Source organism: Opisthocomus hoazin, chromosome 6 (assembly GCF_030867145.1).
Source record: "Opisthocomus hoazin isolate bOpiHoa1 chromosome 6, bOpiHoa1.hap1, whole genome shotgun sequence".
NCBI lineage: Eukaryota > Metazoa > Chordata > Aves > Opisthocomiformes > Opisthocomidae > Opisthocomus > Opisthocomus hoazin.
The window spans coordinates 62,241,705-62,266,661 of NC_134419.1; the positions used below are offsets into that span (position 1 = coordinate 62,241,705).

Here is a 24,957-nt window from a genome sequence, read left to right on the forward strand (position 1 = left end):
CAACATATCACAGGTGCAAGTTAAGAGGAGGATAAGAACAGTAGGGTTCAAAACAACTGAAAATAAAACCAGAAAAACCCCAAATGCAGCAGTGAGACTAGCTTTCTTACATAGAAGGGGCACTGAAGTAAAGCTGTTGTCTATTACAAAACAAGGGAGGGGAACCATTCTTTTCTGACATCACAAGACTTGATGTAGTTGCCAGTGTTACAGCTAAATTAAACCTGATAATGTAAGATGAAAGTCATGTAAGCTTGTTTTACGCTGAGGGAGGTGCTTATACACTTACTTTCCATGTACCAATGATTTATTTGAAGTATCCCAGTCAAAAGACAACTATCTACTTCGTAGAAACAGGAATCAGACTAAAAAGCAAGTACAAAACCAGAACATTCATCGTTAATTAAAAAATAAAATGGTAGCTGGTAATGCTGACAAAGCATTTTCCCCACATCCCTTTCTGCTGTTTTAAATCTACTGAGAAACAGAAAAGAATCTTTTATTTGACAAGATAAAGTCTATTTAATATACAGCACCATAATCGGCAAGTTTTTGTGGTTTTTTTTTTTAAAAACTCTGTTAATACTTTGCAAGCTACAGCATATAAAAATGGGACAAAGACAGGATATCTGGCAGGCCAATCTTTTGATTCAACTTTGCATCAATATATCACTATACAGAGACAGAATAACGAAAGAAAGTTATGGCTCAGTAGACATAAGTATTTCAAAACAGGGATCTGCAGTGGATATATCTTAGTTCAGCAATCTTAAAGGAGGCTTAGATTTGGGAAGAAATTGTTCCGTCATATCCTCTATTTTGTTCTTCTCCACTGTAGCTGCAGCTTTGTTCTCTTTATCCTTTTTGTGACTCCTTTTGTGCTGGGATTTAAAGAAAATGCCCAATAAGTTATGCATGTTCAGAGAATACCAAGAAGTTAAAGACTACTTGCTTATGTACGATGCAGTATATAGTGTTCTGAGAAAAAACATGTTGGTACAACTCCTGAAAAAGGTTCCTAATATTGTATTCACTAAAGAGATTTGTTGTAGACATCTGGAAGTTCAGCAGCTATTTTTCAAGGACCTACGAAAAGTAAATGCACAACACCCCCACACTCCCTGCTGCAAGCCAAATCCAAGCATAATATACCAGGGGTTGACACAGATACACTGGCAGAGCAAGAGGGTCAAACCAAAGGAAGTAAAAAAATTTCAGTGAAGAATCAAGAATGCTAATGTTTCTGTCTAATCTGAGAAAATACTCCACATCTACTTTCAACTTTTCCATTAATACATGTGCTTATGTCAAGTAAATTATGACAATTTTTTTCATGCAGGTTTATTTGCTGAGGAGTTTTCTACTGTCTGTCCAGCTTGTCAAAAATCTGCATTATTTTATCTGCTGTTAACTGTTCTCAGAATCTGCTGTTATTTTAGCTTAAGTTTAGCAAAGCACATTCTACAGGATTTAAAGAGGTGGTGAGACTACACTAGATGAAGTAGGTGACTAATTACAGCACTATTACAGAACAGTAATTTTTCTTCACTTTTTAATACACAGCTGTTTGGAATATCTGTGAAAGTTACCTGGAAAAAGGGAATGCCACCACTTGTGTGGCAGCATATCTTTATATCCACTAAGGATTTGTCACTAGCAAAGCTTTCACTGGATTCTTGCAACCCTTCCTCCTCTTCCAACAGGTCCTAAAACAGAAGTTTTCAGAAAAGTGTATTTAATGTCTGAATTTCCTAGGTGAATGTACTAAACATGATCAGGTCTATAAAAGACACTGCACTTCCATTTCTGACAAACAGAAATGACAGTCTAAATATTAATGTCTTCTTCTATTTTTTAAGATATTGCTTTTGTCAAAAGCTCAGGACACGTGACTCCAAGTACCCTGTAAAACACAAAGGCTGCAACAGCTCTGGGGTTCAAATCAACTCTCCACAGTGGCATGAAAAAACTCCTGAAGACATAAAATCTTCAAAGAGCAGCCACATTTGCCATTCATACACATACCTGATCTGCATTATCCTCCACCTCTTCTGTTACACTCTTTAGCACAGCATCAAGCTTTGGTTGCTTTTGTCTTAATTGCTTTAGTAGAAGTTCCCGGGGTTCTGTTCTCACAAGTGTGACTGGATAGATGTAGTCTCTTCTCTGTGGAGTTGTCCCTTTAATGAAGATCATACACTAATGAAAGGCACTATTAAACACTTTCAGCAATTGCTTTAACTACAGATCCTCAGTTCTACCATTAACTCAATACAGAAATCGTGCTTTGTTCAGTCATCATTCTCTGCATGCACCTTAAAATACAGTGCTACCTTGCTAGTTATATTATGTCCCTGGTCAACCTTCACTTATGAATTCTGCAACTCAAACTGCCTTCTGTAAGACCATTCTGTCCCCCACCTACTTTAAATACCTGTTGGAATATCCACTTTAAGGTCTTCTTGCAGGAAACCATTAACCTGAGTCAGTCCATGCTGTGCTTCCTCATTAAGTGCCAGTTTCTGTTCCAAAAGTACCTCCTGATCAACCTTTATCTGATCAAGAAGGCCATTTAGTACCTTCTCTTCATCTGCCTTCTGTCTGCCAATATGGTCAGCAATTTCAGCTATTGTTTTATCACAGCTTTCTTCATTTTTCTGAAAACAAAACAAAAAAACCCAACCAAAAACACCACGTTAACAGGAAAGTTAAGGTTGTGGCCTCTTCTCTAAGATGTGGTGCATGATTAGTGACATGACCTGAAACGAAACAACTGAGAGACCTCAAATTGAGAAGTTTCAGAGCCAGTTTTACACTCTCATTTTGAGAACTATCTTCAGAAGAGAGTCAGTTTCTTAGAAAGTATGATCATTTTAGAAAGCTACTCATAAAGATGATGCCATCTGGTTCAGATCATGCTTCTATGCACAACCCTGCACAGAAATAGGATATTCAAGCGAAAGTGAAAATCATACAAATGCTAGAAGCTTTATGCATTTGTAGCGGAAAAGAAGGAAAACATACTCTTAGCCATTCCAATTGGAATGAAACTCCTGAATTATTCAGCAGGTATAACATACAGGGGTGTTGCAAATGTTTTTAACACTTCAGTTTTGCTTTCTGAAAGTTAGCAAAATGTTGGATTCACCTATTTCATTACTTATTAGAATAATAAAACAAGAAGGCTGGGAAACGAAGCTTGTGATGGAAATTAAAAAAAAAAAAAAAAAAATAGAGAAAGAAATTCTCAGGTAAGAGGCCAGAACTAGTAGATACCTAAAAGGAATGCTTTTTCACATAACGTTAATCCATCTAACCAATAAAATCACTTACATCCTCCAGAATATAGTCGGTATTTGATCATTGTGCATATCTCCCAGGGACATTAATGGTAGATAAAGCTTTAGAATTAGAGATATATACTAACAAAAAGATGTTAAAAGCCCAAATTACAAGTGAAAGTTAGCTGCATGGGATTAATCATGACACCATTTTTTGAGGTTATTTGCACTTAAAGGTCAAAGTTTTCCTCTTATATTAGGCTTTTGATTTCCTCTAATTGTATCTATTTAAGCTGAATAACACGAGTCTGCTGTGATCAAGAACACACTAGTTTGTTCTGACTATAAGTAAGAACTTTCCCCCCCCCTGCAAATTGCACTGTAAAAGTTAGTATCAGAACGTTGTATTAGACTACAAATTACTATAGGTACCTTTTGTAAACACTGAAGTTGCTGTTTCTCATCACTGAAAGACAACAGCTGCTGATCGGTAAAGTCAACTATCTGAGCAGTTGTAAATTCGGCCCACTTATCAGTATCCCGAGACACATTTTTGAGATTGCCAAGAAATTGTTGACAATGGTCAGTGGATTCTTCCAGCATCATCTTGTTTTCAGCATTTATGATCCTGAGCTCTTGAGAGAAATTATCGAGAGATGCAATAAATCTGCTATGATTTGAAGTTGTACGGCTGACTAGGTCTGTAGTTTTCCTGCAACAATATATTTGTAACAGGTTCAGAGATTGTGAAAGGTGGATTTTAACACATTCATGTTTACAAATACTTGAGACCAGAACCAGTGAAGCAGTACAGTTCTATCAAACCAGTTAATTATAACATTGTTGCGCTGTTTAGTAAATGTACAAATTACAGCACTCGGAGCAGCAGGTTTGTTACATCCCCTAAAAAACCTCAAACAAATACCCACCAACTTTGGCAAGACCTTAGTTCTTCAGTCTGCAACTGAATGAAGCATGCTGCAATAGATACGCTACTATACTTCAATCGAAGCCTTTATGGTATGAAGTTCTGAAGTGCGGCCACACTGAGGGCCATTCATCAGCATATTGCCCCCAAAACCATGGTCTCTCATCTGCAACATGCTCAAGAGACAAGTTTGAGGAAAAGCCTTGTAGAGCTACCTTTTACTCTGGGGAAGGGCAAACTATGATCTACATTCAGTGGCAGAACTCAGCTCTAATATACAGGTCTTGTCCAGAAGACTTTATCAGCATATAAATATGAAGAACATCTAATTTTGCAGTCCTCTTCATACACAGTTTTATCTTGCATCAGTATACACCAAAAGTAATCTGCCTCTTACAGGTGAACATTGTCTTGCACAGCAGTGATGGTGGTCTTCAAGCTTCCATTTTTTGTGAGTACATTAGTGAAGTTCTTCTGAGTCTCCTGAGCAAACAGGTCAAGCTGGCTTTGCAGTGAGGACAATAGCTCATCCACACTCTGTTAAGAAAAACGTCACACATTTCACTGTTATTCTGCACTTTTTAACATTCTTCAAGGGTATTTGAATGCCTCTATTAAAAATGCAGCAAATAAAAGAGCTTCGTCATCCTAAAGCTGAAGATACAATTTTTGTGTCAAGAAGATACAGGCACTTTGCTTTTGGAGAGATATGTAAAGGCATATATACTGGACGTGCTTGGAGCAAGGGTAATTTTTTGTTTTTTTTTACCTTTCTACATAAGCTTCCAAAAGCAGCCAAACAAAGGCTGAAAAGAATTAGGATCATCAAGTTACTGTCCTAACATTTCTTCTGAAGCAAGTACAATAATTTACTGCTATAAAAAGTTTAAATCAAAGCAAGCAATCACACTTGGTGTTAGGATTTCTTATTACTCTAAGGATACCTTGGTATGTGCCAACCTCGTCATTTCCACTTCTTCTTTTAAATTCTCACAATCATTCTGAAGCTGAGCAAAAACATTGGCTGTTTCTTCCCGTAGTTCTTTCAGAGTGAGAGAAAGATCTCCAAAGAAGGTATCCATTTCCTTTTTATGACCCTCCATCTTTGGAAAGAGTTTTATTTAAAGTTAGAAAATGTCTTTAGGTAAGAACTGGATCTTTTCCCTACCATAATTTATACAGAAATAAACTCTACCCTAAGGAAATTTGTGAAGGCACTAATAAAGCATTGTGCATTAAAGGAGGAAAACAACTCTTTTAGCAATCTGAAGTTACAGACTAGAACTAGGTCTGGGCTTTTCCAAACACAAAATTTAGCATGCAAGGTAGAAAAAAAAATAAGGGAGAGACATACAAGGTACAAGAGCAAGAAGCAAGAGCTGGTAAGCCACAGACTATTTGTTGTTTAAGTCTGAAAATTAATAAACAGCCTCTAGACACAGGGAGTTGATTTCACATGAGTTCTAACTGACAGAAGGGGAAAATTTTTCCATCAGAGTAACACGTCACTAGGAACAAAGACCTGTTTTTGACAAAATGTAAAAAGGGAACAGAAAAGTGAGGCTGCAGTTCCACACAAATATCATGAGACACACTAGAACTAAAAATGGAAGCAAAGAACTTTTTTGTAAGTGCAGTGTTGTCTGCACTTATGGTTATTGTTAACTAGATGCAGCATCACATTCCCTAGGAAGCAAAGTGACAACAAAAAGTTTGGTATGACAGTAGGAGAAATTGGGAGTGATAAGACCTGTTTAATTTGGTTATTTCAGATTCCTACAACACAGGAGAGACTTTATTAAGGATATTATCAAATACTTGTTACATATAGCTTTAAGCATCCATGTTTTATCATTCTTCTTGTTGCATTTAGGTGAGCAGTTGTGCCAAACAGGTAACAAGCAAATACACCACACTCAAGTAGAAAAGCAGTCTGAAAGAAAGAGCTAAAACGTAGAAGTCATGGGACAGAATATAGGAGCAGAGACCAGACCAGAAGTGGAAACACTCTAACCCACTGCAGAAAAACCACCAAAGGGTTACTGTAAGTTAAATAACAGAGCACAAGGTAAGAGACAAGTTGTGTGCATTACCTTGTCAGCCACAGCAGAATATTTCTTCAGGTTACTCTGAAACTGACAGTTTAGCCCCAAGACAAATTCTACCATTGGTGTCAAGCTATTTAATGCTCTTCCTAATCCACATGTATGTTCCTCCTACGAACAGTCGTAAAAAAAGAAAAAGAGAGAAAGCAAAAGTAAACAAGGATATGACTGTTCCTTCATCTGCATTTATAAGAAGCTATCCACATACATATCCATGTACTCCACTATTACAGTATTCGCTATATAGTACATTACAGCTTCTGGTAGTGACATGGGAGGGAAAGTAGGGAAGGGCATAATCATGGCCAAGTGCTGAAGCAGAGACAGCTAGAGAGCATCAGAAAAAACTATACAGTATTTACAGAATCCGTTTTGATCAAGAACAGTTTCAAATATTTAAGTAATATAAAAGTATGTAAGTTTACTAACAATTAATCTCAGCAGCTCGACTTTACAATCAAGTGACAGATTTTCATGTTGTGTTACTTTTTCAGACATGTGAGAAACTTCAGTAGACACCAATTCTTTAACAGAGGCAAAAGATGCTGATACAACTGATGCAAGAATATTAGCGGCTGAAGAACTGGTAGACAGGAGGTGACCTACGAAAAATCAAGAAATTACAAATTTTTTTTAGAAGTTTCACTGTAAGATAGGAACTCTTATTGCTCATCACCTTTGACAGCACAGGAAGGCTGTTGATCATCCCAGATACACTATTATTGGTGCAACTGTAATCATTACATTGCTTAAAATAAAGCCTCTTCCACTTACTAAGACGGATTTGGTTTAGGAAATGGTCTTTCGTACTACTGTTGCAAAAATTCAGGATGACATACTGATACAGGTATTACACTTACCTATAAAATTTGTGTAAGATATCAACATCTGTTGCTGCTTCAAACTGTTTTCGCTAACTGAATCTTGTATTTTGTTGAACAAAACATTCATTTGTCCTGCAAACATATTTTGGACAATAGCATTGTGTTGATCAACAGCCTTCTTACGGTCCAGTTTCGCATGGAGACCAGATACATCTTTTGTAGTTTCTTCAACTGTATTAAGTAACTACAATTTTTTAAAGTTATTTTAGTTAGTCTTTAAACAAGAAGTCAAGCATATATTATATAATGAAAAGCAACTGTAATTCTGACCGAGTTAAAGCAGAAGTTATCTCCCTAGAAAGACAGGTATTTATTTCCCTTTACATCAAGTTACAACTGTTCTTAATCCTGGTGTTCTGTCATTTACAGTCTTAGAACACAGGAAAAAGTTACTTACTAGACACCATTTGTTCTAACTTTCAAATTAAAGCATTAATAAAGAACATCCTCAGTATTTAAGGAATTAAGATATCATTTATCACAGAACAGTAACCAAAAAAAGTTCCTGACCACTTCAGCTTTCTCTGAAAGATTTAACAGTTAATATATTAATAGTACTCAAGCAAGGGAATTCCAGCACTAGTTCTGTGATAATTAATTCAGAATTCAACCATATAGTGGATTCTTGGTTTTGTGGACAGTGTAAATAATTTCTGTACCCATTTCTCTCACACAAACACTCCACAACCCACGTGCAAAAAACTAGGCATCTCCTTCCAACCTTACAGGAATTCCATTAGAAAAAATATTTTGCATTGACTAAAGATACAAATTTCATCCCTTTGCAGTTTCAATGGCAGGACACTCACTCACTCTCCCCACGTCAAGTCTGTTTCAATAATTATGACCAACCTACAAACACATCAAAACTACACCCCAATATATAGAGGTGACAGGGCAACAGTTTCCACTGTTCAGTAAGTGTAAGTTACTGCACACATCTCTGCAAAGCTTTTTACTATTTTTCTACCCCAGTTATGTATAACTTATTCTTTCGTAGGGCCAGCCATAAGTTTCTAGTAAAGAAAACTACTTATTCTGCAAAATAACTCCTGACAACAGATATCTGCAAAGCACTGGAACTCTCATGACAAACTGGCCTGACAAAGGTAGCTCCAGACCAATCGGCACGTTTAAGAGTCAACTGTCAATACTACCATAGAGGAAGTCCTGCAATCTTAAGTAGCTTTTCATTATAATACAATTTATAGAGTTAATCCTAGTTTTCCATCTTAAATTCAGGTTTTGTCACACTCGTATCATGCTTTAGCAACAATGACTTCATAGAATCATAGAATAGTTCGGGTTGGAAGGAACCTGAAAGATCATCTAGTTCTAACCCCTCTGCCATGGGCAAGGGACACCTTCCACTAGACCAGGTTGCTCAAAGCCCCATCCAACCTCGAACGCTTCCAGTGAGAGAGCATCCACAACTTCTCTGGGCAACCTGTTCTAGTGTCTCACAACGCTCATGGGTAAAGAATTTCATCCGAATATCTAATCTAAATCTACCCTCTTTCAGCTTGAAGCCATTCCCCTTTGTCCTATCACTACAGGCCCTTACAAAAAGTCCCTCTCCAGCTTTCTTGTAAGCCCCCTTCAGGTACTGGAAGGCTGTGATAAGGTCTCCCTGAAGCCTTCTCTTCTCCAGGCTGTGAACAGCCCCAATTCTCTCAGCCTTTCCTCACAGGAGAGGTATTCTATCCCTCTGATCATTTTCGAACAGCCATTCATTTCCCTGAACAGCCTATGAAACGCCTAAACACGGGAAGCTACTTTTACAGTTAGGTGCAAGAACTGTGACAACCTTGCTAGCTGTGCCATGAAGTTTTTGTTCAGTGTTTTCCAAAACTGAAACCACGTATTCTTCTTCAGCCAGATGAACCTTGGTTTCTTCCAGATCTTTTTGTGTGACTTCCAGTTCTTTCTCCTTGATTTGCAGATCTGATTTACACTGTTCAAGTTCATTTTTACTAACTGTGAATAGTTCAGTGATCTAAAGCGGAAGACAAACACATCAACAGGGCAACACTGCTTTTTATAAGTTCAACAGTCCTGTTTCACATCTCTCAAATTATGACAGAATACCAGAAGGCAAGTTGTCATCCACCAATGTAGTTTCAGCTATAAGGCTCAGAGGTCTTAAACCTAGACTATAGATTTGGATAGTCCCTGTTATTCACTGAAAATATCACAAACCACCATTTTCACTGTAATAATCCCTTGCTTCCTCACTCAAACCACAAGACCAAACAATTGTTACAGCACAAGAAAAAAAACCTCCCACTAAACAAGCCTAAGCAGATAGAATGAAGAAGAGTCAGTAAAGCTGATTACACAGAGTAGTTACGTATTCCAGCAAATTAATATCTGCATTTCTTTTAAAGAGGAAGCTCACATTTTCTGTGTAATTTATTAATGGGACCTCATCACCTTCTCCTGTCTCCCCTCATTCTTCGCTCCTAAGTGGATATCTGTCAACTGATATGATACCATTTCACAAGCAGATTTTTGCTGAAAACCCAGCAAAGCAAAATAAAGGTGAGATGGAAGACATTAAAACATCTTTAAAAAAATAAATATTGCATCCTTCAACTTAATGTATGATATTTCAACTTCCTAACTTCTAGGATCAGGAAACATCCACTCTTGACTAATTTAGGAACTTCAAGAACAAAAAAAACTCTTCAGACTGTTCTTTGCTCAGACTTATTCCTCCTTTCCCACAGTTCAGAAACGTCGCTTACCCTTTTCACTTCTTCTTCCATGACACTGATTTTGTCAATATACTCTGCAATTTGCTCTTCCTGAACTGTCAGCTTCCCATTAAGGGCTCTAAAGCAAGGATTAAAACAAACAAATTAGTCAAGTAAGAGCTGATTTCAAGATTATCTACCAGTTTGTATCCTACATATTTAGTAATTCTGAAAAATAAGTATTGCAAACTTCCGTATGAAAAGCAGGTAATTTTCACTTAATGCAGAAAGGATTTAAGACAATTTCCCATTTTAGTGTAAACTAGCCCTCTTACAAAATGAAATAAACCATATCATGTTTGCTTCCTATACGAGCTTCTACTGAAAGAAAGGCTCCATGGTGTAAATCTGCATCCCGGCTATACCTGTGGTAAGTTCCACATATAAAGTCCTCAGTGCAAACCTACTCTTTAGGCTTCTATCTGTGTAATAATTAATTTCTAAAGAACAAGTTGACTAGTCAGTTAAATTCTCCTGACTATCTTCAATTTTCTGGTGTGAAAACAGATCTGAAACCATTTCTGTATAAGGATGGATACCAGTATCTTGAAATTTGTTGTTAGTCATTTTATAGCAATTTTGAAGACATACTCATAATTTTCAAGGGAAATATAGACTCCATTTTTTTCTCGTGCAGCAGCAAGGTCTCGCTTCAAGCGCTCTATCTCTTCAGTGTATTCCTGCATAAAGAAACAACCACATGTAAATCTGAAAATTTCTGCTTTGCTTTCAAGATTTAAGCTTGACTAATACTTCACAAAGGTAGTGCTCTATGGAAGTTTTGCACAAGCACATGAGCAAAGCACTTTAGTTCCACTCCAAATAAGTTCAGTATACCACCATTTAAATTCATACCATTGGATATATTTAGAGGATTGAAACTTTCCACTTGAATCGTACTTGGCTACATATAACAGCTTACAATGGGAATCTTCATTCATGTATTTGACAAGTTCACTTTAATTCAAGCACTTTCTAGGAAATGAAGCTGCTAATACAGCAAGTCCAGAAAAAAAATACCTGGTGTCATTTAGTGGCTGTCCATTAACTCATAAACAGGTAATCCATACACAGAGTCATAGCTAGTAGCAATAGCTTTCTCTATCCAGCTTTACTCTTAGCAACTGTTTCAGTATCTGCAAAGTGACTAATGCTGTACCAGTACAACAACTTTGAAAGCATCAGCTCAGTGATTAAAATCACCTCAGAAAAGCACTGCTGCTAGTTATAGCTTCTCCACAGCTGTGTAATTCCTGCACAGCAAAAACTATGTTAACAGAATCAAACCTAACCTGTAACTTAATTTGTTAAGATACATGTCTATCTTACCTTAATAAGAGCTTTTTTTGTTAGCTTCTGATTAACTTCAGGCTTGTTCATTATGTTCTTTGCTCTGTGGGCATACTCCAGTGTACTCAGTGTTTCCTGTGATAAACAGATGCAACACTAGGTCAAGCTGAGGAGTTGACTCCTATTTTTGTATCATCAGCAAAATATTCTGTCTATTTTAGGAACAGCTTTTCAGACTTAAATTTACCTCAAGATTTACAGATGCAGGAGAAACTGTGGCAATTATTGATGTTTTTGTTCGTCCTCCAAGAGAGTCTTGAAGGATTCTTGTGAGTTTCGATTCCCTGTATGGAATATGTGGGGCTCTTTCTACTAGAGCAGTAATAACTCTTCCTAAAGTCAGAAGAGACTGGTTGATATTCCCAGCTTCACGAGCTCTTTTGTCAACTGCCCCAGATCTACCAATGTTTTCACTTCCTGCAAGATCAACCTGAAAGACAAGTGAAAGCACATGCTTCTGTCTCAAATCACCCTGAAGAATGCTTGCCCCATAGTGCTGCAGAATGCCACACACATGAGCTAGCTTATGAGTTGTTCAGGAGACATTGAGGTGCCAAACGGGACTGACATTTCTCAGAGCGACAAATATAGTTCATATTACTTCAGGAAAAAATTATTTTCCCCTTATTAGAAAAAAACCCACCTTAGATTCTCGAGAGAACGAGATCAGATTTTTTCCGGTTCATTACTTTAAGAATGTCATCATTAACATTTAGTTCAAATACTTACCAAGTTTAGCTTCCCAATTTTAACAAGTTCTTCTCCATCTACTGTCGTTTCTTTCATATGGATGGTAATTGAAAACACAGAGTGGGAACGGCTATAAAAGAATACAGTTTCAGACAGACATCCCATTAAAGCCAAATGATCTGCTTGTTGCATGACCCTGCCGCAAGTTAGGTATCTGTGCTCTTTTTAGGGAATACATTTGGCCCAGTAATTGGGACTTACACATTGTCAATACACAAAGCCATTCTACCAAGTATATTTTTGTGTGTATACATATGAACACAGTACTTAAAACCAGTGATGAATCATTTCCTACATTCAATTGTAGTAAATATTATCTATTTCAAGCAAAACCAAAATAAATACTTCGGGTTTGCTTACATTTATGTGTTTTCAACTCGCAGACATGTCAAGAAAACTGGCTTGTAGATTTTTTAGTTAATACACTAAGAACAGTTTTACAGATGTGAGATTAAGAAATTCAGTTTTCTTTATTCAGGCTAAGAAAATCAGCAAGTAGCCAAATCCAATATTAAAAAATTAGAACTTCAGTTTTCATTCAGAACAGTAGTACAGTGTAAGATGATTTGAGCTTGAGCTTATTCCTTTAGTAAGCTTTTACAATAGGAAGCTGGCATATATAGAAAACCTTAGATGTCAAATTACACCAGTTCACCCATGCATAAAAAAAACAGTCCAGACAGAATGAATTCTCTAAATGTCATGTAATTTATGACGAAATTAGTTACATGTTCTAATCTGCAGCAGCCAAATACCCATTTCCCTTGCACCAGTAGGCAGATGCGCTCAGTATACCTTTAATTTAAAATTTGACATGGGCACATTCCTTGCTTATTGCAACACTGGATCACTACTTGTTCACAGTGACATAGATGCCACATCTGCAGCTCAAGAATGAGAATCAGTAATAAAGAATGGTATTTTTGACCAAGGTGTCTCTACTAGATTATGCCTACGAGCTGCAATCATGTGAAGTAGTCCGCACTGCCACACAACCCTCGCCTCCCCCCCAACCTTTTCTCCAACTTCCACAATCCAATTTGCAAGTTTTCACAAGCTAGGGTTTGAAAAGAGGGTCTTGTGTTGGCCTGTAAAAAATATTAGCAGTATTTTGAAATTCCAACTTCAGTAAAAAATCTAAATATACTATTTTCTACTGCTGCGAGGAGAGCAAAGGATACGTGAGGCTCTTACATCAAGTTTTTATTGAGTTAACAGGATTGGTGAAGAAAACCCTCAACCACCCATAAACAGCTAGAACAAAGACAAACCACCTCTCTAACACAGGTATATCAGCTAAACAACTTCCAAACTTGAAAGAACTACAGCCTTCTTTTTGAAAATGTAAAATATCTACTGCAGAGAATAATTATCTCATGCTAGTACATACAATATGTCAGACTTCTGTCTTCTGTTTCCATAGGCATAGAAAGCTTTGAAAAAGTTAACTACTTAACTTTGAGTTGTAATTAAATTTCAGCATTCTAGATGCCAGATTAAGAACATTCTGCTTGGAGAGAGCTAGGTGGAATGCCAGGGCTACTGTTCTAACTGGACACTGCATATTAACATGGGATATATTCGCAACAAAGCATGCAAACTCTCAACAGGAGGGCAAGTTTACTTAAAAAGTCATACAGTGAGAAACAGCTTGCCCACTTTTAGTATGAGAAGCATTCAGATTTTATAATGCCCCTTCATATACTTACTAGAATCACCCCACAGGACATGACAAGAGATTCTAACGCACATTTGGCAATCTGAACTGCAATACACAATCTTGAGATCATGCCAGGTTTGCACTAGCTTCAACATATTTTACTTCTTTGGTTAATAAAACAAAACAAAAGCCTGTCAAATGGGGAAGGTTTGTACCTGGAATATGCATTCATGTAAGTAGCTGCAGTTGTTCTTTTTGCTGCACCCCTTTCCAGGATTTGGTAGACTTCATTTTTGTTGTGTACAGTTACTTCTTCCAAGCCTTTAATAATTACACCCCTCTGTCAGAAAATAACACATGCTTATTATACATCTGCCAACAATTCCGAAAGCCTTAAGAGAACAAATTTTGGAAGACAACACTAACCTTGTTTCGAGGGTCATCAAACATCTGCAGTCTTTCTCCAACATCAGGAGTAGGATTCAGAAGATCAAAAAGCTCCTCATTATAGATTTCCAGAAGAGAGACTTTCACTGAAAATTCGGTACCATTCTCTGTGAGTTTTTCAAATATTTGATGCAATGTACGGGGTATTATACCCGCTAGTGGATCCTATAAATTAAAGTGAAGTATTTAATACATAAATGTACTCAAAGAGCTTTGGGGGTGGGGGGTGGAATTTCATCTAAGTAGTCTGATATAAGCAAGAATACCTTGGACAAAGATCATCTTCCATATAAAGATCACCAAGACTTGTATGCATGCATTAAAGATGTAAAGTTGTGATTTTCATATAAATGAATGAGACCATTTGCTAATTTACAAACATTTAAGGAAAGTCACCTTCCGGATTTGAAAGGCATCAACTTTAGGTTTTCTTCAGCCATCTGCAATTTCTAACTTTGAACTACAGTACAGAAAAAAGACATTTCAGAAGTGAAAATATACCTCGTCCCAAGTATATTCCTCATTGGGTGACCGCTCCCCTTCCATTGTGAAGGTCTTACCAGTACCAGTTTGGCCATAACTGTGAGAATAAAAAATTAAAATGAAAACAAGAAACTAAAATTCAACTAAAAATTCCTAATAATAATTACTGGCTTACTTACGCAAACACTGTACAGTTGTAGCCCATAATAACTTCATCCAAAATGGGACACACAACACTCCGGTATACATCAATCTGCTTTGCCTGAGCTCCAAAAACCTGTTGAGGCAAAGACAACACATCCCATTTATCCATACAGTAATGGGATGTACCACACAGTACAGTAATCAGACCATAGCAGAGAAATGTACTAGCACGTTGCCCGAAGTCCCCAACTTGACAAGCAGTTACCATATCAAACGTGTAAGTCTTTCTTGATGTCTTATCTGTCACTCCTCCAGTGCGGACATTAACTTCCTTTCTTGCTTGATCACAGTCTACAACAGCATAGGAGTTTGCTTTACGTTCTGAGGCACTGAATGGCCTAAAAAGACAGGAATTAAGAATATCAGATTTAAATCATTGCTAACAAGAACATAAACTGACAAAGCAGTAACATCACTCAGCTTAAGCGTCCAGTACAGTATAATTGGGCAAAAGTAACAAAGATTTTAACTTAACAATTTCTCCCAAAAAGCATGGGAAATGACCTCAAGCTGAAAACTAAAAGCATGAAATGCTATTTTATTACTCATTTAGTACTGCTACTGCACTGGATGTCTATGCTACCTGTATAGTTGACCTGAATGGCCAACTTGAAAATAGAACTTCTACAACCTTGGTAATCACAGAATCACAGAATGTTCGGGGTTGGAAGGGAACTCTGTGGGTCATCTAGTCCAACTCCTGCCGAAGCAGGGTCACCCAGAGCAGACTGCACAGGACCTTGTCCAGGCAGGTCTTGAATATCTCCAGAGAAGGAAAATCCACAACCTCTCTGAGCAACCTATTTTTACAGTAGAGGAACTTCAGGTGCTGTCTCTTTAAATTATGATGTTTAAAAAAAAATAAATACCCAAAACCACAAGCACATGGCATCTCAAGTTTCCTGACTCTTGTGGCTAACGTTTCTTCCTCAACATAGCACTGAGGCTGAAGTGTCAGATTCTAAACAGACCACTAGACACTTTGTTGCAAGACTGACTGGTGACAGGTGACAACTGATGATAGCTAGAATCTTGTTCACAGGGGTAAGTTACAGCTTCAGTTTTGTGACTTTTAAAATAGCAGGAGGCTGAACAATGAATATATTCTGCTCTGTAATGATGTAACAGTGAACAAGTCAAACACAGGAGCCTTTACGGTGTGATAGCCCACAACTGTGAGATCAGAGGAACAATTAAGCTAGACTGGAGCATACATGCATATCATCTCCATGTGTCGCTAAACAAGCAGCAACCTGGTATGCCATGGTGACATTTGATCATAGGTCCATCCTCTTAGGTACAAAGCTTATTAATGTGCATACTAATAATGCTTATGCAGGCATTTTGAGTTTCCAAATTCATGTTTTACTAAAGCACAGAGAATGTGTTGCTTGAAACGGTTTTTGGTAAGCACAAACACATCAGGTTTTGGAAGTAAATTAAGACAATTGTATCTATCTAGCTAACTGCAAGATAAATAGAACCCGAGTGATGCACAAGTAAAAGGAAAGGTGGAAGGAACACGTACTAGCTCAAACAACACACTGAAGCTCTACTAGACAAAAAAGAGTTGTGCAAGCGCAAAGGTGAGCTAAAACATTTTTAGGGCTGAGACTAAATCTGGACATAGGACTTAGTCAATGAGTTACAACAAAAGCAAAACGCTACACCACGGACAATCTTGATACTACTGTCATATTGAGCTTCGTATTTAATTAAAATATACACTGATACTTAGTGAGGCTAGTCCAGAACAATTAAGACCAATCAGGTGAAAAAGGAAATGATTGCTTTTGACAACGTTTCAAACTCAGTTGCTTCAAAAAAATTATACTTCTTTTGAAATAGTCTTGATTTACATCAACACTTTCACCAATCCCGCAACATTTGTTTCAGCAGCTTTTTAGTTGTGATGCAAAAATAAGAGAAAATCGCTTTTAATTTCCATTTTCTTTGTGCATCTGTAAAAGCAAAACTTTCAAATGTGAGGATATAATAATTACAAAAGGCGTTAATAACAATATTATGTAAGCTAACATTTGCAGTTCTGGCTCAAAATAAGCCTTCCAAAGGCATTTTTGAACACTATTCTTAACCCATTAGCAGCATTGCAGTTTTAACAAGGAACACTTCAAGAACATTTAAGATGCAGTGTCACTGAGCAAGTCTTTAAGGTCACCTCAAAATTGCACAGAGAACCTACTTTTATGGTACTTGAAATTTGTCATATGACACCAAAACCTAAATTCATCTCATCAACCAAAGCAGTTGGTCATTATTGCCTAAGTTGACCCCCACAGAATTCGGAGTCTGCATCACTGAAGTTATACGAAAGATTGACAGGCGGGTGCAGCCAAAAAAAAAATCTTATCAGCTGCTAAATTGTAGCAGCTTCCCACAGAAGCTCATAGAAGACGGAAATTCAGTTTTTGCTTGGTGGTTTGTTTTTTTTTTGTCTTGAGTATCAGTCATACTAACTCTCCTCCAGCTCTTCTTAACCTTCCTGTACAGCCTCGCACCGGGTGTGCGCTGAATCAAGTTGGCAAACTGCAACTTTTGCCTTTTTAAGCTGTAAGGGACTACTCACAGCCGCGCTAATGCTGCGGCAGTCTGCGGCAGGGCCGACTGCCTCCGCCGGCCGCCCCGCAGCGCACGCAGCTCCTGCCCCGGGCGGGCGTTGTAAAGCGCAACGACGAGCGCCGCTGGGGTGTAACGGCGCGCTCCCCAGCAGCGATGTTCCCGGTGAGACACCGCGCAGTTCCCCGCTCCGCGGCACGGCGCAGAAGGCGCTTCACACCGGGGAGCCAAGGGGCCTCGCCGGCTCGGGGTGGAGGAGGGAAGGCCGCTGCCGCGCCTACCTGCACCGCACCACCACCTGGATATTCTTGCCCTTCTCCTCCTTCTTCGCGCCACCGCCCTGCAAGCTGAGGGAAGCCATGGCGGGCCTCTGGGCGAAACCCGCCGGGGGGGTGGAGAGGCGAAGCACCGACCGCGTCGCTGCTCCGGAGCGCCGGGGGCTCGGGCCAACCGCTCGCCTCAGCCGCCACGCTCCAGCCGGGGGCGCGCGCTCCGCCGCGACTTTGAACCACGCACTTCCCCCCGGCACGGCCAATCAGCGGGAGCCCGCGGGGCACCATGGGACGGATTTTCAAACGGTGGCGGTGACGCAAGCGCTCGGCGGAAGCGGCGCGGCCGCCCTGTCCGGCCGTGAGCGTACTGCACGCCGGGAGCTGTAGTGCCCGGCCGGTCGCCATGGCGTGACGGCGCGCCGCTGGGGCGGGGCGGGGCGCGGTGCGGTGAGTTGGACCGGGCTGCCGGGGGAAGGCGGATCTCGCGGTCCGGGGCGGGGGGGGCGCATTTGCGTTACGGCGCCTGACTCGGGCCCCCACAGCACTGTGACGTTCTACCTGACGTCAAACTCGCACGTGCGGGGCAGCCGTTTTTTGGCACCAGTACGGCAGGCGCTCAGGAGGGGGCGGCAGGGGAATCCACTGCCGCCGGACACCCACGCGTTGAGGGCACCCAGACCTCTCCCCTCGGTTCTCCCGGATTCACACCATCGGCGTCATCTGCCGTCATGAGTCAAGACCTCCGGCCACCCCTCTTCTGTCCCCACCGGCTCCGCCGTTAGTCCACGCTTTCTTTAAACGCCACACTCGGAGCAGCACACCTAGCCAGTGCCCGGTTACGCAGAGACAGTACAGTACTGCTGTTCACGCGGTTCCCGGCGGGCACTCCCTGTCCCCTCAGCCAGCAGTGCCCACCACCTCTGCGTATCATGTGTGCTTTGACTCGGGCCGGTCTCCAGCGCAATCCATCAACGTCACTCTGAATTCTGCACCTAACTTTCAGCATGCTTCCAGGCTGGTATGGCCCGCTCAGCTAGCCGGAGAATCCTATGCCAGAACGAAAATAAATAGTTGAAGGCCCAGCCCAAAGCACCGCGGGTGCACCACATCCATCCTTCTATTCTGAAACTAGATCACATGAACCACTCACCAAGCACAAGTTTGCATCCTCTCATTAGCAGTTTAATTTGTGTCACCCTGGCTTCCCTGTGAGAGCACGCTCTGAGATGGCACTAAAAGCTTTGCCAGGTGGAGATCTATGACAGGGTAACAGGTCTTGTGGGCAGAGGAGAAGCAGCAGAGGCCAGAGAAGATTTAACCCATCTGTCGTGCCTTGTTCTCAACAAATACTACCGGCTCGCTCCCACAGACTGCCACACTGTCATCCACCTGTTACGGCCTACAGTGCTACAGCGGTTTGCTGGTTTTGTTCTACGGCTTTCCCAGTTGCTGAAATTCGGATTACCCATCTACAGCTTTGCAGGTTCCTCCCCTCCTTTTTTTTTTTTTCCTTTTAAGTCGGCTGCTTTGAAACGTACACCTCCTCCATGAATTCTTAAAGTTAATAACAAATGAATCCCAACCCGTAAGGCTTGAAGTAATTTTTCTGACAATGACAAGAAGCAGCATCACATTATGCTTCTCCACCATTTATCTCAAAAGTCAGAACAACATCAGAGCCCATCAATCTCATAGTAGGCATGAAGAACAGGATCTGAGAAATACACACATTATTTTTATAGAAAAGGGCATGGGATTGGATTCCTAGTCTGCTGTGAGCAGAAATGATTCAGAAAACATTAACCTTCAACAAATTTGTCTGCCATTCTGAATACAGACTGATGATGAGACAGGACAATTATACTGATTAATAACAATTTTCATTTCCAGCCTTTCTAAGAGAGTATTTTCTGTTTGCTCCGTATAAAACTTTACTGCTTGCATGCCACAGAAAGCAATACAATCTTAAAATATAGAGCATATAAATATATTACATAAAAAGAAAACTACTTTTCAAGGACAGACATTTGGAAGTTAGTAACTGCCAGATGAATTACTGCCCTTCAACATCAACTTTCAACCTTTTGGCCTCAAACCTAGAAATAAGGCAATGATTCTGCAGAAAAAGCTTGTAACAAAACACTTACAATTTATGTGCATAGACGAGTCTGTATTTTGTAATAGTCTTAAAGCTTAACTTCCTGACCAAAATGAGTTTGGTGGGTTGCTATTACTAAGAGATGCTATTTTTTTTCCCCTCTAATGAAACACTAAAAATCACAATAATACATTTTGTTTCAGTTAAGTGAAGATTTAACCAAGTGAGAAAATGAATATAAGATAAAAGCAACATCCATTGCAAACACATTGAGACCACCCCTTATTCTTACTTGCTTTTTGTACTGCATATATGCTAAAAGCAAAAATAATTCATACAGGCAGTTGTGTAGGAGCTACTGCTAGACTGAAAAGTCATATGCAGGTATGGGAATATATCGCATCTTTACCTTTTGCTCTATACTCCTTCGAACAGATCATACAAAAGATGACAGCACTAGAAGACAAGAAGTCTTTTCTTCCCATTTCTGCCTGCTTGCTGTTTTCTAGTAGGAAAGCATAACTTCTATTAGTCAAAATTTTGCTCAAAATATAAACGTGTCTCTCATAAGCACAGAAGAAAATAAGAGATCATTCGAACCTGCATTTAAACAAGAGGAATCTATTTAATTATTAGGAGTTGAATCTGGATAACTACCTTCGCCATAGCTGTGGTAAGGGGAAAACATGTATATCTGGTAATCAAATTAGCTTAAAAAATGCATACAGTTTCATAGCTGCAGCTCTGTTTTACAAGATCAATTTATAGCACAGGTCGTACATTTTCTTAGACTACATAGAGCCGAAAGATACTAATACACTATAAACACAAACTGGGTAACACGGAGCTAGCATTTCACGGGCAATAAAAATAAATACAAGAAAAAAGAAGCAAGAATACTTCTGATAGTCTTAACAGTGGTTGGAAGAATGATCTTTAAGAAGGCATGTACATCATCTGTGACAAATACGTTTTATTTTTAAGAGAGACAAAACATTACAGAACAATGTATTATAATACACACAACTGCCAATGTAATGTCTTCAATAGAGATTACTAATCCTCATTTATTGATCAAAAAGAACAATTTTTCACTAAAGCTGGCCAATAAGAAGTTATTGTATTATAGTGATATTCATCGACAATGCATGTCTTGGAAAAAAAAACAATCAGTGTTCTCCTAGGAGTTATATCAGTTGACCTGGGTAATTATAGGTATGGAGGCCTGACAAATAATAGAATTGTTGACACTAAACGTGATTAGCTAAATTAAGAAAGGTTATAATAATGGAGAGATATAATTAATACAAATTAGAAGTTTCGGTGAGACTCCTTCAAGGCTTAGTAATACCTGTTTTGATTACCAACATGCTACAATGTATGAGCTGAATTGGGCTACAGATGGGTCTTCACCTCAATTATCAGTGAGGAATTACTAGCAAGTAAACCTCTTTATATTGAACATTGTAAGAGTTTAATATTGTTTAATATTATCAGTGACATAGGAAAAATTTACTGATTAATTGCATATTCACATTAAAAGGGAGTTGATCTGCGCCTCAGATAAGCATAAAGCAGTTTCTAGCCTTTGAACACCCTGTCCAGTTGGCCAGTAGTATCCTAGACTCCATGCTGTCCACATACGGAAAGTTAAACAATAATGACTTACACACACACTGTACCAGAGTACTCTCAGCTGAGGACAGGCTTCTCCTTCATTCAAAGTACCAAGACAATTATTTCACTGTTAAAAATGAAAGATACAATGCAACAAAATAACTACCTTATTGCTAAACATTAAGGAATCGATGCATATATAACATGAGTAAAAACAGAATTGGTTTCAGCTAGCCAGGGAAAATACACAGATAAAGGATCTCTTTTTTCTGCATGTGTGCCAGATCACTGTCCGTCACAGACACAGATGGTAGCACTTGTACATCTTTTTATAGTTATAGTCACCATAATAAAAAATCAACACCACACATAGGGGGGTGTATGCATTTGTGTAATTAGCTCAAAGTAAAGCTAATAATTTTCCATACGCGTACTTATTTTCAGTTAAGGCATGTAACTGGACGACATCCTTTACGCAAAAAGGAAAGAAACGAATGGGAAAATTGGAAACAGATACAGACTTGACAGGACCCACTGAAGTCATCAGGAAATGTCTCCTTGGATTATCTTTTAACTTTAATATTTTAAAAATCTAATTCACTGTTTTTATACTAAGAGCAGTCAACAGACAATCTTTTTTGATATATGCCTTGTCATGAAATTGCCACTATTTATTCTGGAGTGGAAATAACAATCCTAAACTATGCTTTTTACAGCCTGAGGCCAGTTTGCTACAAAGCCCTTTTATATACAATTACACTTTGAATTTAATCCAGAATTTTAGCTAGATGGAAAGATATGCTTCCATTACACTTGCTGCCTCATGTCTTTGAAGAGGAATATAAAATACTGGTTTTATTCTAAATTATTTGTAACCTGCCTACTTTGAAGATCACTTTTCCTGCACTGTACAGTTATGTCACATATCCTGAGGTTAGGTGTCCACTCCACTACTCTGTAAGGCTTCTTCATGGGAATTTTTGAATAATTTCCATATTTACTCTAAATCATACTTAAGTTAATTTGATGTTTTGCATGGCACCTGTTTTTCTACTAGGGCAGATGTAGAAAGCAGGACTGAAAACACCAATCATCTATGAGCAATTAAAGTTTCACAGGGAAGAAATCTTAGTTGCTGGACTACACTGAGAAAGGAATATTACTGAAAGTCCTCTTTTGCTGACAGTGTCCTATGAAAAATATCTTTAAAACATGGAAAAGTTATCCCAAATAGTGGGTGAGTGTAATTTTGGCTAGTATAAACTGAAACAGAGAAGGGTTAGATTATAAGAACACAATCTGCTCTGAATAAACATCAGTGCAATTGAATAGCCAGTAAATAAGCTTACAGGGAGTAAAGTGGATAAAATAGGTGTAAAGTACAGTAGGTGTGACCTCTGTTGTGCACTTCTGCTGCAATAGTTACGTTAGATGCTGAGGTGTGATCGTTCATCATCACAGCTACAGAAGCAGAAGCATTTGCTCTAGATGCAACTATTCACAGACCACCACAGTTTTGCTGGTGCAGTCTATTTTGCTTTCTATGGATTGCCCCCATGTATATCCTTGGCAAGATCTATAGGGAAAGGCGGGATTTATCAGAGCAGCTAAACATACATCAGCCCAGCAGTAGCTAAATACATACACTAGGCTTCATTAGGCTGGCAAACTCTCTGTCAGGACCTGAAAAAGGAATAAACTGCCTGAAACTCTGTATACTTTCATGAACTTTCACCCCGACAAGGTAACTGATACAACACACCTACAACTTGTGTTAACAATAAAGGCAGGAGCATTTCTACTATACATCCAATTTAAGAGAGCAACTCCAATTCACAACCTCTTAATCCCCCGTTGCTGCGGAGAGGGAGGAGATAGATCACCAAGAGGCACTCATCTGACAGTGTACTTTCCGGCAGACACAACAGTATTACCCTCTCTGAGGGTGACGGGGCCAAAGTAGCGTTTAAGATCTCACCTATTATCCTGCCCTCTTCCACTCCGGCCTGGTCTTGACTTTTACATGCAATAGGAAATGGAAAAAAACCCAGACTCCCTCAAACTAGAATCCCATGAGGACAAAGACACCCTTCATTTTCACAGGAGTTAACATATTGTGTGAAAATTAGGCTCCCACACAGTTCTAAATCCAATCAGTTAATTTAGGTGAAAACTACCAACTGCCTTGCTCCAACGAGGATTAGTTAACTTGAGAGACAGTTTTGTGTCTAAGCGGAGGCCAGAAGTGTCGGTGTGCTTGATGTAGACATGAATGTTTTAAACTGGGTAGCTCAGGTATTGGTAAGAGCGTCTCTATAGCAGCGCAGACCTCAGTGGAAACCAGCAGCTGAATGTCTACCCAACTTTTCTGACAGATTCTGTTGACCATATGGAGTAGTGTGCTGCCACTTCTAACAGCTAATTTGACCAAAGCTGACTACTTTAAAGCTACTTCCGATGCATCTTCAGTCCCATCTCTGGGTGCAGAAATAACCTTAGCTAACTCATTGGGTCACGTCCTTCTACCTTTTGATGACAGGAGGAGGGTTCTGTGAACTTCCAGCTGTGAGATACCACCTGCAATAAAAGGCAAGCAGTGAGGAAGCTAAAAATCAGGCATTAAATGTAGCACATTAAGGTGTTTTTTTTAAGCTTTGAGAAATAAGACATAGGAAAATAGACACATCTAAAGAAAGCACATTACTAGAACTGCAAATAGAGGGGTTTTTTTTGTTGTTGATTTGGGTTTTTTTCCTGGAAAGGAATTAAAGCAGTCGGCCACAACCACGCCTTTCCCATAGGAAAATCTACCGGGGGGGGAACGGGACACCACGACGACACCCAACATCTCCCCAAAAACCCAAACACACGGAGTTGTACCAGAACTTCAACCTTATCCATCATTTACACCTCGTGAACTCGCGCTGCGAGGCGAGCCCTGGGCCCGCAGCTGCCACGGGGTGAATTCTGTCCCCGGGAGGGGGGACAGATTTTGACACCCGCCGCACCGGGAGATCGGAAATCTCTGCCACTCGGGATGGCACCGCACCCGCTGCACTCCAATTACGAGGCGCCTAATTACCTTTTGTCTTGGCTTTCGCCGGCAGGGACGAGGAGCCGGGTCACCAGGAAGCGGGCGGGCCGCTCCCTCCGCGCCGGGCCGCAACACGGTCCCTTCGCGGGCGCAACCCAGCCCCGCGGTGGCGGGGCAGCCCCGGTGCCCTTCAGAGCCGCGGCCCCGTCCGCCTCCGCCGGGCGCGGCTTCCCGGCCCCCCCCCCGTCGCGGCTAGTGTCGCCCCGGCTCCCCGCCCAGTCACCCACCCCCTCGGCCGCCTCCGCCTCCTCCCAGAGGCCCCCTGCCCCCTCCCCAGCCGCAGCCCCGGCAGCAGAGACAGTCTCCCACACCCCCAGGTACGGGCCCCGTTAGGCCCGGCAATGTGGCGGCGGCCCCGCCGGGCGAGGAGGGCGGACGGGACCCCGAGGGCGCCGGGGAGGGATTGGCCAGGCGGCGAGGGGAGGCGGGCGGAGAAGATGGCGCCGCCGCC

General features: G+C 40.2%; 2 protein-coding genes across 5 annotated transcripts in view; one reads left to right on the forward strand and one right to left on the reverse strand.

Moving 5' to 3' along the window:
- Positions 1-24,674, reverse strand: KIF11 (kinesin family member 11). Of its 4 annotated transcripts, XM_075423470.1 has the most exons (25): positions 24,495-24,674; positions 23,939-23,989; positions 21,465-21,539; positions 20,205-20,300; positions 15,054-15,186; positions 14,824-14,921; positions 14,663-14,741; positions 14,141-14,326; positions 13,930-14,054; positions 12,034-12,124; positions 11,492-11,734; positions 11,284-11,379; positions 10,546-10,634; positions 9,946-10,033; positions 9,006-9,194; positions 7,175-7,382; positions 6,744-6,916; positions 6,303-6,425; positions 5,154-5,312; positions 4,607-4,746; positions 3,714-3,993; positions 2,435-2,657; positions 2,026-2,180; positions 1,590-1,706; positions 1-881 (listed from the first exon to the last, which is right to left on the reverse strand). In XM_075423470.1, the coding sequence occupies exons 5-25, from the start codon at positions 15,054-15,056 to the stop codon at positions 756-758; spliced, it is 2,991 nt and encodes a 996-aa protein (XP_075279585.1). In that variant the 5' UTR covers positions 15,057-15,186; positions 20,205-20,300; positions 21,465-21,539; positions 23,939-23,989; positions 24,495-24,674; the 3' UTR covers positions 1-755. The 4 variants fall into 4 exon arrangements, with proteins under 4 accessions (XP_075279585.1, XP_075279584.1, XP_075279582.1 ...); XM_075423469.1 differs by having other exon boundaries at positions 21,465-23,989; XM_075423467.1 differs by lacking the exons at positions 20,205-20,300; positions 21,465-21,539; positions 23,939-23,989; positions 24,495-24,674 and adding an exon at positions 17,707-17,902.
- Positions 24,675-24,742: 68 nt separating this feature from the next.
- The window catches only part of IDE (insulin degrading enzyme), a 76,015-nt gene continuing 75,800 nt past the window's right edge, over positions 24,743-24,957 (forward strand). The window contains exon 1 of the mRNA XM_075423473.1: positions 24,743-24,823. The gene's annotated coding sequence lies outside the window, so the exon portion shown is untranslated. The remainder of the gene's footprint in view (positions 24,824-24,957) is intronic.